At 41.6% G+C, this 16559-nt stretch overlaps 1 protein-coding gene across 2 annotated transcripts in view; it reads left to right on the forward strand.

Annotated features, from left to right (window-relative positions):
- KCNH3 (potassium voltage-gated channel subfamily H member 3) overlaps positions 1 to 16559 on the forward strand; it is a 146360-nt gene that overhangs the window by 78835 nt on the left and 50966 nt on the right. For both annotated transcript variants that reach the window (XM_077297496.1, XM_077297495.1), the window contains exons 7-9: positions 4757 to 4914; positions 10557 to 10764; positions 15199 to 15468. In XM_077297496.1, coding sequence (XP_077153611.1) covers positions 4757 to 4914; positions 10557 to 10764; positions 15199 to 15468 — 636 coding nt within the window. The remainder of the gene's footprint in view (positions 1 to 4756; positions 4915 to 10556; positions 10765 to 15198; positions 15469 to 16559) is intronic.

The following is a 16559-nucleotide window of genomic DNA, read 5'->3' on the forward strand; positions in this document are numbered from 1 at the left end:
CCTCCATCCTGGTATGCATGTCCCCCATCAGAAAAACATAAAAAAAACCATAAACCATTATACTTACCTTCCTGTGCTCCTTTGCACTGTCTTGTTCCGATGCCAGCAGCTGATTTATGCTTGTAACAGCGCATGGCAGTGACGTCATGCACTGCTTACAAGCCGAGGGCAGCTGCCAAAATACTCACTGCTCCCCACGCTAGGACTATGTGTGTGGTGAGCAGTGAATATTCATTGCTCTTTAATAGCGGGCACAGTGTTAGCCTTCAGCTGCCGGGCGTTATCGTGTGCCCGCTACTAAAGGGAATGCATATTCACTGCATTCCAAGCCTCCTCATTTTTCTTTTTGCTGATGAGAGTTCCTAATGACATTCGCTATACATTTGGGGTAGTTGTCCTGCTGCATAATAAATTTGAAGCTAATCAGATCCCTCCATGATAGTAGTACTGCATGATGGATAAGTATCTGTCTTGATTTCTCAACATTGAGGACATTAACAAATAGGCATCGTTGTGGACCTCAGAGTGATCAACTAAGGAAACTGTTCAGTATCTGAAAAACACATCATGCTTGCTTCCCTTCGAAATTGGAAGAGGTTTACCAGCGCCATCTGCTTAGAAATTTCAGCAGCCCATGGGACTCAGCTACGCCCATCTACTGATTGGAGAAGTCTGTCCAGAAGTGGTCTTTGTTGACAAATTGAAGTCAAATAGCCATACCTTTGACATGGAAACAAGGCTGTGACTAAACTATGCACAAAAACATAGGAACTGAAATGCAGAACAATGGCAGCAAGTGCTCTGGACTGATGAGTCAGTATCTCAAATTTATGGAAATCGCAGAAAGTAGTTTGTTCATTGAAACACTGGAGAATGGTACAATAATGAGTGTCAGCAGGCAACAGTGAGGCACGGTGGAGGTTCCTGTGCAATACAGGCAGATACTTATCCGTTATGCAATACCATCTGTGAGGCTCAAAATTTATTCCGCAGCAACATGTCATTAAAAATTATCTTCAGTGTAAAGACCAAAGAATCCTGGAAGTGATGATTTGATCTCGACAGCATCAAAAGTGTCTAGGGTTGCATAATGGGACATAACAACAATCCACTACATCCACAGAAGATCTGTTTTTAGTTCTCCAAGATGTTTGGAACAACCTCCCTGATGAGTTGCTTCAAAAACTGTGTGCAAGTGCTCCAAGAAGAATTGGTGCTTTGATGCTATTTTGAAGGAAAAGGTTCGTCATACCAAATATTGATTTGATTTAGATATACCTTTTGGTCACTCACTTTGCATTTTCCTAATTGCTAAATTATAACTAATAAAACTTGTAGCATTTTTTCAAAACCTGCCTACAACTTTTGCACAGTACTGTATACATGCCAACTGTGTAGCAAAATTACACCAAATGGCTTGCACGTGACCATGGAGACAACAGTGCATACATTAGGAGATGTTTTTGGTGTACATGCCAACAGTGTACCACAGATGTGGTCAGAATGGCTTCTTCAAAATTGATTACCGGTACTTGAAATACTCACATGAAATGTAGATATCTGGATGGTCAGTTCTTGGCAGAGTGGAGGAGATGATTAGCATTGATCGGTATGTTATGATTAGTTTATTTGCGTGGAACAAATGAATTTTCAGCATCGACTTTGAATGGTGAAGCAAGGGTGAACGTGATCAATAAGATATCAGTAAAATTATGATTATTCTGTCACAATTAGTAAATTAATTAAGAAGTTTCAGAAATTTTCCTGAAACTACAGGTGTAGCATGCATTATTAGGACCTTTATTGGTAAATCTTTCTTAAAGAAAGCCTGTTAAATATTTTGTAAAAATTCCTGAGCTCACCTGTTTCTGCTACTATTCTCTGTTTTTTTGCTGTGTTGTTCAATGATGGAGATAATGTTCATTTGCTTCTTCGCGAGCACACTATGTGAAATGTCTACTTTGCAGTTCAACTGAGTATATGTTCACAGTTTTCTCTGGAAATGTGCACTTTCCCCTCTCCCTTCCATATGCTGCCAGTCACCGCTCAGCAGCTGATCTAGCAGTCCATCGGTCTCAGATCCTGCTGAGCTATGGTTGGCAGTGTCTGGGAGGGAATGGGGAAAGTACACGTCCTCAGAGAAGACTGAAGAAATGACTAGTTAGACTACAAGCAGAGATTTCACATACTGCACTCCAGAGGAAACAAATGTGAATCTCTCTGCAAAAGGGTGGTGCAGTGCAAAAAGGAAAAAAACAGAATCAGGGCAACTGGGGGAAATTTAAGTGGTAGTTAACTCAGGTTTTATAAGAATGTGACTGGTCTTCTTTAAAGTCTGTCGGCAGCACACCAAATCAAAGCTTCTTGCCACTAAACCCATACAACAATACAATGTTTAAAGAAGCACTCCCATAAAAAATGTTCTCCTCCTAATATATTGTAGTCAACCTATTATATAGCACTGTGTACTTACAATTGCTCATTACGCCTTTCTACCCAGCTAATTCTTCTCTTCTCCATTAGGTCTATGACATCACGTGATTAAGAACTGCCGTGCTAAATCCTTCTAAGCTCTATGTAGGAACAGGAGGTCAATTTTCCCTGCATGACTCCCATCAGTCACTGCAAAAGTCGTTGGCGGGGTGGAGGAATGGAACAGCTGTGCCAGGAGTTGAAAATGGGACAAGAAACATCTTGTTTCTTCATAGAGCAGAAAAAAGAAGAACTGACTGGGTAGAAATGCAAAATTAGCAATTTTATATGCATAGTGCCATATAATATGATGACTGCAGTATATTGAGAGGATAAAAAATTTAATGAGAGTGCTTCTTTAAACACCTTTTTATGTCTCCTGTCTGATGATGTCAGTAGTTTTACAAAGTCAAAACTTCTGTTCTGACAAAGTCCCTTTAATGACTAGTCAAAATCTGTGCATTTAGTTGTGTCCCCAGTAAAGCCTAACATCTTCCTTGTTTGTCATACATGGTGCCGAAAAGCTGAGATATGTGAACTGTTTGTTCATGTCTGTGCCAATAATAATGCAGGTTATCATTGATCACAAGCTATACACTGCTAACATTAGTGTAGACATGCTTCTTTTGTAAATAGGCAAAGGTAATTTTCTTCCATGTCAAAGGCAGCTATCATCTATATATATAAAAACGAGTGTACAGTATATATGTGTGTGTGTGTAACGTTGATGATGTCATAATGGTTGCCATGGTGACGATATCATAAAGGTTGCCACGGCGAACGATTATGTAATAATAGGTTGCAAACGGGACGGTGATGTCACAATGGTTGTTATGGAGACGATGCTGTCATAGTAATAGTGCTATAATAGTGACGGTTATGTCATAATGGTTGCCATGGTAACGATGATGTCATAATAAGTTGCTATGGCGATGATGATGTCAGAATGGTTGCCAAGGCGAAGATGATGTCAATGGGTATATTGGCACGGAACTATGGGATGGAGGATGTGTGATGGGTATATGGGCACAGGAAAATGGGATGGAGGATATGTATGATGGGTATATGGGCACAGGACTATGGGATGGAGGATGTGTGATGGGTATATGGGCACAGAACTATGGGATGGAGGATATGTATGATGGGTATATGGGCACGAGACTATGGGATGGAGGATGTGTGAAGGGTATTAGGGCACAGGACTATGCGATGGAGGATATGTAGGATGGGTATGTGGGCACGGGACTATGGGATGGAGGATGTGTATGATGGGTATATGGTAATGGGACTATGGAATGGAGGATGTGTATGATGGGTATATGGGCACAGGACTATGGGATAGAGGATGTGTATGATGGGTATATGGGCACGGGACTATGGGATGGAGGATGTGTGATGGGTATTAGGACACAGGACTATGCGATGGAGGATATGTAGGATGGGTATGTGGGCACGGGACTATGGGATGGAGGATGTGTATGATGGGTATATGGTCATGGGACTATGGAATGGAGGATGTGTATGATGGGTATATGGGCACAGGACTATGGGATGGAGGATGTGTATGATGGGTATATGGGTACGGGACTATGGGATGGAGGATATGTATGATGGGTATATGGGCACGGGACAATGGGATGGAGAATAATTATTATAATTTGTTATAACTAACCACAGCTAGTTACTATGCCCGGGCAACACCGGGCTCTTCAGCTAGTTTTATAATGAAAGCAACTTTACAATGCAAGAACCCCACTAATTCCCCATAATTTAGTTTCTTCATCTGGGAAGCAGAATATTCGTTTCTGCTGTGATCACATAAAGTGGTATTCCCTTAATCAGAACTCATCATTTATCAACAGGATAAGTGTCTAATCGCTGGAGGCAAATGGATCCCCACTGTTCATGAGAATGGTAATCAAAGAGCTTTTGTAAAAAATTTACATATTGATTACCTATCCCTGAGATAGATCATCTATATGAGCTAAATGTGGGTTTAGCAGCCAGGGATCAGCTGATATGTGGTCCTGTAGTGACCAGATGTAAGCCATGTATGGAGCAGGACATAGCAGCTATGTACAATGATTAGGTGCTGAGTACTTGAAGCTTATCACATATTCAGCTTTTTGGCAGGGATGCATGATGTTTGACCCCCACCAATCTTATATTATAGGTCATCAATATGGATGTCCTATGCAACCCCTTTAACAATATTTATGTTTTATAAATAAATGTATTTCATTAATGTATAGAGAATTTTCTACAGTAGTGTATCATTCAACAGATATCATCTTGAATTTCCGCACAACATTCGTCAGTGAGTCAGGACAGGTCGTGTTCTCTTCACGTCTTATCTTCCTCCATTACATCAGGACATGGTTTCTGTTGGATCTTCTAGCTGCTCTCCCTGTGGACCTGCTCTACAGCTTCAACATCAATATAGTGAGTCGCTGTGGTTTATATTTAATACCTTCTGTAGTTTATATTATATCACGACTGTTCCAGTGTCTCGGTGACTTGTATATAAATACCAGCTCTACTAACTAGGACCTTTCACCTAAGAACAAGGTGAAAGAATCCAGACATGAGATGTGATCTTATCAAATGTATTTGATATCTTTAACTGTGGCAGGATGTGAAGCCAGTGTCTATATGAATACATTATGATGCAGGTATGGAAATGCAATAGCAGAAGAGTAATTTACACAAAACAAAGCTTCTAGATTCCATCACAAAATCATTATTAAGGCAACCCACCAACCATGTGCTATTTATGCTTGTGTCTTCTAAATTGGCAGAAGGATCCTAACTAGTGATGAGCAAATATACTTGTTACTCGAGATTTCCCGAGCACGCTCGGGGGTCCTTCGAGTATTTTTTAGTGCTTTGAGATTTAGTTTTCCTCACCTCAGCTGAATGATTTACATCTCTTAGCCAGCTTGATTACATGTGGGGATTCCCTATCATCCAGGCAACCCCCACATGTACTTATGCTGGCTAACAGATGTAAATCATTCAGCTGCGGCGATGAAAACTAAATCTCCGAGCACTAAAAAATACTCGGAGGTCACCAGAGCGTGCTTGGAAAATCTCGAGTAACGAGTATATTCGCTCATCACTAATCCTAACCTCACTTTCCACCCATGCACAATAGATAGCTGTCAGCCAACACATCGTTCGGGAGCTCTCTCCCCAATTTCTCCATGCACGGAAGAGCTTGGATCATCCATCTGCTGCCATACGCCTCTGGCGGCTGTTTATCTCCCAGATAACAGAAAGGTTGTCAGTCCAAAATCAGACATGCCAGATCCTTCACAGCCTCAACATTATGTGTGGAGGGAGAGTTGCAAGGCCCATACATATAAGACTGTCAGTTCATCCTGCCGGGTTCAGCCAGTCAGTCTGTGTATGATAGCCTTTTGGCTACCCTTCGGCACTAGGTCCCAGGTTCAACTGCTACCTTTACACAGCCTACAGGTATAGTACAACAGGACTGTTTAGATCAGAGGTCTCAAAGGTCTCAAACTGCATTCCTCAAGGGCCGCAAACAGGTCATGTTTTCAGGATTTCCTTGTACTGCACATGTGATAATTTATTCACCTACACAGATAATGATTACAGCACCTTGTGCAATGCTAAGGAAATCTTGAAAACACGCATGGTTTGCAGTGCTCAAGGAATGCAGTTTGAGACCCCTGGTTTAGATAGAATGCGTTGTACAAGATCCACCCAGACAACATTAAAATTTCATTAAACACTAGTGATGAGCGAGTATACTCGTTGCTCGGGTTTTTCCGAGAATGCTTGGGTGGTATTCGAGTATTTAGACGTGCTCGGGGATTTAGTTTATGTTGATGCAGCTGCATGATTTGCGACTGCTTGACAGCTTGAATACATGTGGGGATTGCCTAACAAACAGGCAACCCCCACATGTATTCAAGCTGTCTAGCAGCCACAAATCATGCAGCTGCGTCGACATAAACTAAATCCCCGAGCACACCGAAATACTCTGAGACCACCTGAGCATGCTCAGGAAAACCGGAGCAACGAGTATACTCGCTCATCACTATTAAACACCTGTGGTTTGAGGTATCATATTAGTGGAAATTTACATTTTTGGTATTTCGGTTTGACAATTCTGAGGCGTTGAAAGCACTTACTAGTTTTCCATTTGATATAGTTTGGATTTACCCTGTGTGTACAATTATTAGGCAATTGAGTATTTTGACCAAATCATCATTTTTATCCAAATTTTTCAACTCCATGCTGTATAAACTTGAATGCTTATTGGATGAAGCAGATTAGGTGACGTGTATATCTGTAAGGGTGCAGCCTAATTATATCACCACCCTATATCAAGGTGTGCAGAATTATTAGGGAGCTTGTTTTCCTTATGCAAAATTGCCAAAAAATGTAACTGACTCTAAAAAGTCAAAAATTGTTACAAGTCTTATAGGGGATGCAGCACTCTTGAAATTACTAAGATATTGGGTAGTGATCACAGAACAGTCAAAAGTTGTGTGGCAAATAATCGACAATGTGGTGTAAATTATGTTGAGATAAAAAGCCGCGCATTAACTGCCCAATAATTCTGCACAAAAATATTCTCCTAAGAAAGACAAAACCTCATTTTTACTGTAAGTGTTTAGATTTCAGGTTCATTAACCTTTTGGATTGACCAACAGCTTTGTAGTTGTTCAATAAATGAATTCATCATCAAAAATACAAGTTGCATAATAATTATGCACCCAATGTATGTATGTCTCATATATATATATCTAATATATAAAGCTGAATGTGTGTGTGTGTGTATGTATGTATGTATGTATGTATGTCCGGGATTGGCATCTGAACCGTAGCAGCTACAGCCACAAAATTTTGCACAGTCACACGTCTGGACCCCGAGAGCGTCATAGGCTATGTTGTGAGGTGAAATTTTAACCCCGCGCTTTCCAATTCACCAAACAATTTTGCCCCTATCTACATAATGGGGAAAAAGTGAAAGGAAAAGTGTTGGAGGCGTCGCAGCTACAGGCACAAAATTTTGCACAGTCACACGTCTGGACCCTGAGAGCGTCAAAGCTATATTGTGAGGTGAAATTTTAACCCCGCGCTTTCCAAGTCACCAAACAATTTTGCCCCTATCTACATAATGGGGAAAAAATGAAAGGAAAAGTGTTGGAGGCAAATTAACAGCTGCCAGATGTGAACAAGGGGGACTTAAAGAATGACAGCGATGGCACCAAAGAGTATATACTGTACAGTTGCTAAGGTGGGGCCCCAACATGGGATAATCACACCACCACGGGGATATGAACACACACACAAAATGCGCCACACACTACCACGTGCTCGAACACATATACCACCCTCAGTGCACATTTCACCACACATACACCAACCTCGCCACATAAAAGTAGAAACACAAAAGTCGCCGCTCAAAACTCGCCACGCGCAAAACTCTCCACATGCAAAACTCGCCACACGTGCAAAACTCGCCACACGCAAAACTTGCACACGCAGAAAAATTGCCACACGCAGAAAAATTGCCACATGCACAAAAGTTGCAACACATGCAAAAGTTGCCTCACACAAAACTTGCACATACTCAAAAGGCACCACACATAAAACTCGCCACGCGCAAAACTCGCCATGCGCAAAACTTGCTGCACACAACTTGCTACACTAACCTGTCACATGCAACTCGACACACAAAAAGTTGCTACACGCATGTCGCCACACAAAACTCATCTCACAAAAGTCCCTACATGCATGTCGCCACACGCAACTCAACACACACAACTTGACACACGAAACTCGCCCTAAAACACACACAAGTCTGGTATCCTTCAAAAATAAAAATCTGATTAATAAGCAGACAAACTACAAGAGCAACAAATGTACCATATAGGAATCCGGCAGCTGTCAGTCACATGACCAGTCTATTATGTGTATGTGTGAGCTAATATATACTGCCAGGGGGTGGGCTTACTGTTGGCTGGGGATTTATCAGGCTGCCATTTTAGCTTACAAATACTGAGGTAAAAATACTGACCAAATAACGTGTGAACGAGGGCTAATACAGGAGGAGATGGCATACAGCTATATACTATATACAGGAGATGACACACAGGTATATACTATTTACAGGGGAGATGACACACAGGTATATACTATATACAGGAGGAGATGACACACAGATATATACTATATACAGGAGAGATGACACACAGGTATATACTATATAGAGGAGGAGATGACATACAGGTACATACTACATACAGGAGGAGATGACATACAGGTATATACTATATACAGGAGGAGATGACACACAGGTATATACTATATACAGGAGCAGATTACCTACAGGTATATAGTATATACAGGAGGAGATGACACAGGTATATGCTATGTATAGGAGGAGATGACATACAGGTATATACTATATACAGGAGATGACACACAGATATATACTATATATAGGTGAGATGACACACAGGTATATACTATATACAGGAGATTACATACAGGTATATCTAATATATAAAGCTGAATGTGTGTATGTATGTATGTGTGTATGTCCGGGATTGGCATCTGTACCGTCGCAGCTACAGCCACAAAATTTTGCACAGTCACACGTCTGGACCCCGAGAGCGTCATAGGCTATGTTGTGAGGTGAAATTTTAACCCCGCGCGTTCCAATTCACCAAACAATTTTGCTCCTATCTACATAATGGGGAAAAAGTGAAGGGAAAAGTGTTGGAGGAAAATTGACAGCTGCCAGATGTGAACAATGAGGACTTAAAGAATGAGAGCGATGGCGACAAAGAGTATATACCGTACAGTTGCTAAGGTGGGGCCCCGACATGGGATACTCACCACACACGGGGATATGAACACAAACACAAAATGCGCCACACACTACCACGTGCTTGAACACATATACCACCCTCAGCACACATTTCACCACACACACACACCAACCTCGCCACATAAAAGTCGAAACACAAAAGTCACCACTCAAAACTCGCTACATGCAAAACTCGCCATATGCAAAACTAGGCTCACGCAAAACTCGCCACACGTGCAAAACTCACCTCATGGAAAACTCACCTCATGCAAAACTTGCACACACAGAAAAATTGCCACATGTACAAAAGTTGCACCACATGCAAAAGTTGCCTCACACAAAACTTGCACATACTCAAAATGCACCACACATAAAACTCGCCACGCGCAAAACTCGCCATGCACAAATCTTGCTGCACACAACTTGCTACACTAACCTGTCACATGCAACTCAACACACAAAATGTTGCTACACGCATGTCGCCACACAAAACTCATCTCACAAAAGTCGCTACATGCATGTCGCCACACGCAACTCAACACACACAACTTGACACATAAAACTCGCCCTAAAACACACACAAGTCTGGTATTGTCCTTCAAAAATAAAAATCTGATTAATAAGCAAACTACAAGAGCAACAAATGTACCATATAGGAAATACGGCAGCTGTCAGTCACATGACCTGTCTATTATGTGTATGTGTGAGCTAATATATACTGCCAGGGGGGAGGGCTTCCTGTTGGCTGGGGATTTATCAGGCTGCCAATAGCAACCAATCACAGCTCAGCTTCTATTTTGCTACAGTTAATTAACCTGAGCTCTGATTGGTTAATATAGGCAACAAAGACATTCTCAGTATAACAAAGCTAATATATGTTGTGAAATGCTTCTATTTGCTTAGTTTTTGCCTTTTAATAATTACATTTCTATCTATTTGTTTTGTGGTTTTTGTGTGCAGAATAAATTTTTGTTAACACATTCTATTTTGCTAACAGCAGTCATTAACCCGGGCGAAGCCGGGTAGTACAGCTAGTATATATATATATATATATATATATATATATATATATATATATATATATATATATATATCTCCACATACATGCAATTATTATGCTATATATATATAGACACACACATACATATTTATACATACATATACACACGAACACCAATAATATGTTTTATGTCTGTTCACTTCTAGTATTTGTTAATGTGTTGTCTTCCTTCAGTATTTTGGGGCTCACCTCCTAAAGACTGTACGTCTGTTACGGCTGCTGCGCCTTCTCCCAAGACTGGACCGCTATTCTCAGTACAGTGCCGTTGTTCTCAGCCTGTTGATGGTTGTCTTTGCTCTCCTGGCTCATTGGGTGGCCTGTGTCTGGTATTTCATTGGTCAGCAAGAAATTGAAAGCAATCAGTCAGAAGTCCCAGAAATCGGTAGGTCTATTAATCCATGATTTTTTACATTTTATTCTTTGTTCCATTTTTTTACGGTTTCTCTGTTTACTTTTTTTTTTAATTTTTGGATCTCAAATAACTTTCTACTGCATTTCAGCAGTAGGTACTCTTCTTCTTTTCCTGGTTAGGATTGTTTAGAAAAGGTTGAAAAAGTGTGCAAATTATTTTTTTTAGACTTTTGTATGAAAAGAAATGCTAGGCAAGTGGAGCTCCTTGCAACATTTGGCTAAGTTCACACGCACATATAAAAAAGTCTGATTTTCAGACAGACAATTTTTCATCTGTATTGTCATCTGTAGGGCATTCTTATGGCATTTGTTTTTATCCATCAGCAGTGAACAAAACTTATAAGACCAAAAACAGATTCCTATATTAGGATGTACTTGTAAAACTGTGGTGCTATACGATTGATCTGTAGGCAATCCAATTTTTTCCATTGCGCACCTATAGACTTGAAAAGGCAAGGTGCCCTTCAAAACCCAAAAGAGACTAGTGTATGGTGCATTTTATTTTCACGCAGACATTCTGTCCTGTGAAAAAAAGTCATGTGAACTATCCAGTTGAATAACACTAATTTTAGTCCTTTTTTGTTCACAGCGCTTGGACAAAAATACAGTTGTATGAATCACAGCCAAAATAAGCCAAATTCAGGAGTGGGACCATCAGAGGAAAAGTATGATAGAAACACGTCACCACTTCTGCATTACCACCCACTGATTTTGGCTTACAAATACTGATGTAAAATACGGACCAAATACTGAACGCGTTCTTTTTGTGTGGATTACCTTATACTGGATGTACCAGTTCTAGAAATGGAAACCTGTAGACAAGAAATATACCGTATGTAATGATAGCCTGTGAGCAGTTTTTTACTGTTTTATCATGTATTGACCACCACTAGGCCAAGGGCTAAGATCTAATTTTTATTGCTATTTATTACAAACTCAATATGGATTTCTTTGATTTTTTTTCCAAGGTTATATATCTTACTTTAATCCTTGTGGAAGTATTATGGTTCAGTTTTACAAACTCTAGAATGATCCTTACCTACTGAATTGAAATTCTCTTTATGAAGGCCATGTCTTGGACACAAAACTTGTCTTTTGGACCAGTAATTGTTTACTCCTGTCCTCACGGCCCCCAACAGAACAGGTTTGCAGGATTTCCTTAGTATTGCACAAGTGATGTAATTATTAATGTAGCGCCCCCACTGCCGCAGGGCTGAGGGGTACCCAGTACCAGGTCTCTGAGTCTCTGTTCTGGGGTTGTCACGGTGGCTAGACCTGGTCCGTGACCCTGCTGAGGGGCGTACAATGAAGGTGGAGAGAATGGTGGTGATGTTGTGGTGGTGCGGTGCAGGGTAAATAACGAGGACACCAGGTTGCAGTCTCTTTACCTCTTTACTGAAGGTCCCAGGATCCTCAGTCCGGAATACGGTTAACCGGGCTGCGCAAGTCCGGCCGGTCCGATGGCACCTCCAGAGTTCCCTTTGCAGGTGGAAATCTGTGCCTACCTTCTAGCGCTTGTGTGTTGCGGTCCTCCCCTGCTGTGCTCACGGGATAGTCCCCACAACTGTTGTGTCTGTTTCTCGTGTTCCCTCACAACTCGATTCTGATGTTCTTCTTCGTCCCCCAGATGATATGGCTAGGACGCACCCGTATGACGGGTAGGCTCGGAGCTCTTCCGGGACCCTAGTGTCGCCCTTCTCCTATTGTTGCCCCCTGTGTCTTCATAGGTGATTTGTGTGAGACAGCCCGCCTATAGCTGACTGTCCTGCCGTAGGTTTGAAGTATTGCTTGGAGCCTAATACCTTCTCGGCGTTCCGGCCACCGGCTACGCGCCTCAGTAGGATGTTGCCTCGTCTTACAGCACGACTCCTACTGGTATTTCTCCTTGTTGCGTTGATCTCGTTTCTCACTCAGCACAATATACCTCGCTTCTTGTCCTTTCTTAGAGCAACGCCGCTATCTAGTGCAGGCGCGGTCCCGTAACCTTCTCTCTGTTCGCTAGGCCTCTGTCAGGATCCCACCCCTGACAGGGACCCCCCTGAGTTTCTCCCCGCAACACCCTCTGCCACAGGATGTTGCCTGTTCGATTCCCAGTCAGCTTCTGTCTAACTTTCTGCCTAACCCCCAGTTTTACCAGATTGTGAGGAGTGGCCTAATACATAGTACCCTTAGCTCCCCCTGGAGGCCAGACTGTGAAGTGTATTGGTGACTGTGATACCTGGTCAGAAGAACTCCTTCAGTGCCATCAGACGTACCATAGCCCCCCTTAGCGGCGGAGCATCAGTACTGCAACGACCAGGGCTCTGGGGCGCTGCATTAACAAGGCATCAGAAAATGGTTTTTACTCTAGGATATCCTGAAATTAGGATTGTTAGGGGATTGTTTGGAACTGGGGTAGAGAATCACTGTATTAGGCAATCCATACATATTAAAGACCCCAAGATAGTCCTTTTATTCTTGGTGAAGAATTTTTCTAAAATTTAGAGTCAAAAGAGAGTCTTTGTCAGCCTTTGTATTTTCATACAAATTTTCCCAAAAATGATACCCAGTTGACCGTCTATTGTTTTGTAAGGTCATAACAGAGACAATAAATTGTTTTGAGGAACCAAATGTAAGTTTGTACCCCAAATAAAAGGCTAAGTAAGGCTCAAATTATACAATTAGTGGAAACTGCATAGTGAAAGTGGGTATAATATACATGCATATAATGCATAACAGCAAAATAATGACACTGCTTCTAATATCTAACTTGTTTTTCTTAGATAATTGAGAGTTTCACTTATTTGAAGTACTCAAATAGAACAAAAACAGAACAGAAGTTCAGGTATGAGGGTCCCTTAGGGCATGACAATTGATCACATGAAGTCAGACATTCTTATTAAACCTTTTCTGCCTTTTTTTTAATTGAAAAGGGAAAATGAAGAATATCAGATGAGCCCTAATATAAATAGGAGAAGTGCCTCCTAGGTCAGGATACATGACAACTGCAACTTGTATTCCTCCTGGTCACTCCATTCAAGAGTCTTTTGTCTTGGTAGAGTTCATCCAAATGCAGAAAAAATGGGAGACTATAAGTTATGTCCACAGGGCGTGAAGATGTATAGTGGACTCACTAGACCACTGATGGTGCACTTGTAGCTGTATACCCGATACTCAAGAGACAGGAGAATGAGCTTCATAAAATCAAAGATATTTATTAAAGGAAGTTTAACAAAAGGGAAAAGGTGTCTGAGGGGAGGACCCTCTGGATCACGACACTGTACCATGTAGTGGAGCACCGAGCAAGGTATACCCCGATACAGGGATTTCTCCATCACAACACCAGGAGGCCTTAATGCTGCGAATACCGGACCAGAGAGACAACCCGTAAAGACCAGATAGCAGAGACTGTCGGTGGAGAGAATCCCAGGAGTTCCGTGTAATCCTGGAAAGACTGATCCAGCCGATACTGGTATCTGGATAGATCCCAGAGGAATCCAGGATAGGGAAGTGCCAGCAGAGGATTCTGTGGAGAAAGAGATATTAATATAGTGCAAAATCACAGACTTCCAATCACAGAGCATAGCAGAGAGTGGCCTGAGCAGGAGGAAACGATCCTAAGAATGAACATGTTGCCCAGGTACCTTCCTTAAGAGGAGGATGCCTTTTATGCACAAAGCATCCCAGCATCTAGAACGCACCAGGCTCTAAAGATGTCACCGTGTCTCCTGGGTATTAAGGCGGACAGGTAATGTGAAGTTCAGCTGTCCTGCCAGTCTCTGATGTAAGTCATAGAGGGCCTTACAACCTCGGTGTTCCGGCTACCGGTCTCTACGCCTCAGAAGGAGGCAGCCTGCTCATGGCTGGTCTCCCGCTGGTATCCTCTTCTGTGCTTCGCTCTCCTACATGCTTACTGCAATGTATTCGGCTTTCTGTATGTCTCTTTCCAGGAGCTGCAGCACTGTGGCTACACAGCTCTGTAAACCCTCTTCTGCCTCAGACTGATCCAGTCTATTTCCTGGCAAGAACTGTTCTCTGACCTTTCCTTCCAAAACTACCAGATATATGGGGAGTCACCTAGTAAATAGGATCAAAAGCTCCCCTGGTGGCCTGGAGTGTGAATGTGTTGCATATTTGTGTTTACCTGGTGACAGTTATCCCTTTTTGCCTCCAAGCGTAACATCACCTCCCCCGTGAGGGAAGCAATGCTACTGTGACGACCAGGACCCTGGGGCTTCACACATGTCCCTGCATACTCAATGATAAAGATAGGTACGCAGGACGATGCATGACGCATGCGGAAGTAGGCGGAGCTTAAGGGAGGATGTACGCAGCCATATGCAGACCAGCCAAACGCAAATGTGAAACCAGCCTAAGTTAGTTGAATACCAGAGTATTTCAGCTCTACCTTTCTTCTATTTTTCAGGTTGGCTACAAGAACTAGCCCGACGTTTGGAAACTCCTTATTACATAGGAAGAAAAAATATTACCACAGTATTACCAGCTCAAACCAATTACAGTGAGGAATCCTCCAATGAGACTGGATTGGTGTTATTAGGAGGACCTTCTTCCAGGAGCTCGTATATCACATCCCTATACTTTGCCCTCAGCAGCCTAACCAGTGTTGGCTTTGGGAATGTATCGGCTAACACAGACACTGAAAAAATCTTCTCTATCTGTATCATGCTAATAGGAGGTAAGATCGTTATTGAGGTACTGGACAAAATTAGATTAATTTGGGAAGATGTATATTTCAGAGATTCATTCATAGTCAAAATACGCGGGTGCAAAGCTCTTTTATGACATTATTGAACATTAGCAGATTTTGGCATGGCTAGTCTTCTGAATTCGTGCTACTTGTATGTTCTAGTTTTATTTTCATAAATTATACTAAATAGGGTACACTCACACATGGCAGATTTGTTGAAGAAATTGATTTGACTGTCCTATTAATTGGAACAACCCTTGCAGAAATCCATGTGCTTCCTGCCAAAAGAAACCCATTCAGATGTATGGAACAGATTTCAGCCCCAGAAATGTCTGCAATAAATCTGTTGAGTGTGAAAATACACTTAGATGTAGAAAAGCAACACTGTTCCAATATCATAACAAACTTTTTTCTTTTGTATTCATTTCTACAACCTATGCCAAGGTTTTTCTAAAATTCTATTAAAATCCTAGAGAATAAGCCTCTAATACCCATTATATTACAATTTTACCATATTCTTACTCTCTGTGGCCGCTGCTTTATAGGGATAAACTGCATAACTATACACACATTATTTCTTTGACATGGAGGTGAAGTCCGCATATATTTCTTGCTCTGTTAGACCAACTCCTCTATGAAAATATATCTTAGGTACTGTAGCTGTGTGTTTCTCTGATATATTCCTTAGCCATATACAGTATTTCTCTGATATGTTGTGTAGCCATGTGTTTCTCTGATAGATATCGTTGCTATGTATTTCTCTGATATGTACTGTAGCTGTGTATTCCTCTGATAAGAGCTGTAGCTATGTGATTCTCAGATAGGTACCAAGAGTTTTATTGTTCTCTGGTATGTACCATAACTGTGTTATTATCTGATAGGTACCCGAGCTGTATGCTGCTCTGATGATATCACAGATGTATGCTTCTCCGATAGGGACCATAGCTCTATGCTTCTCTGTTAGTTACTATAACTGTTTGATTCTTTGATAGGTATCGCAGCTGTGTATTTCTGTGTTAGGTACTGTAGCTGTGTGTTTCTCTATTAGGCACTGTGATTTGGGTATCACAAGACATTCA

The sequence above is a fragment of the Ranitomeya variabilis genome, chromosome 3 (assembly GCF_051348905.1).
Source record: "Ranitomeya variabilis isolate aRanVar5 chromosome 3, aRanVar5.hap1, whole genome shotgun sequence".
Lineage (NCBI taxonomy): Eukaryota > Metazoa > Chordata > Amphibia > Anura > Dendrobatidae > Ranitomeya > Ranitomeya variabilis.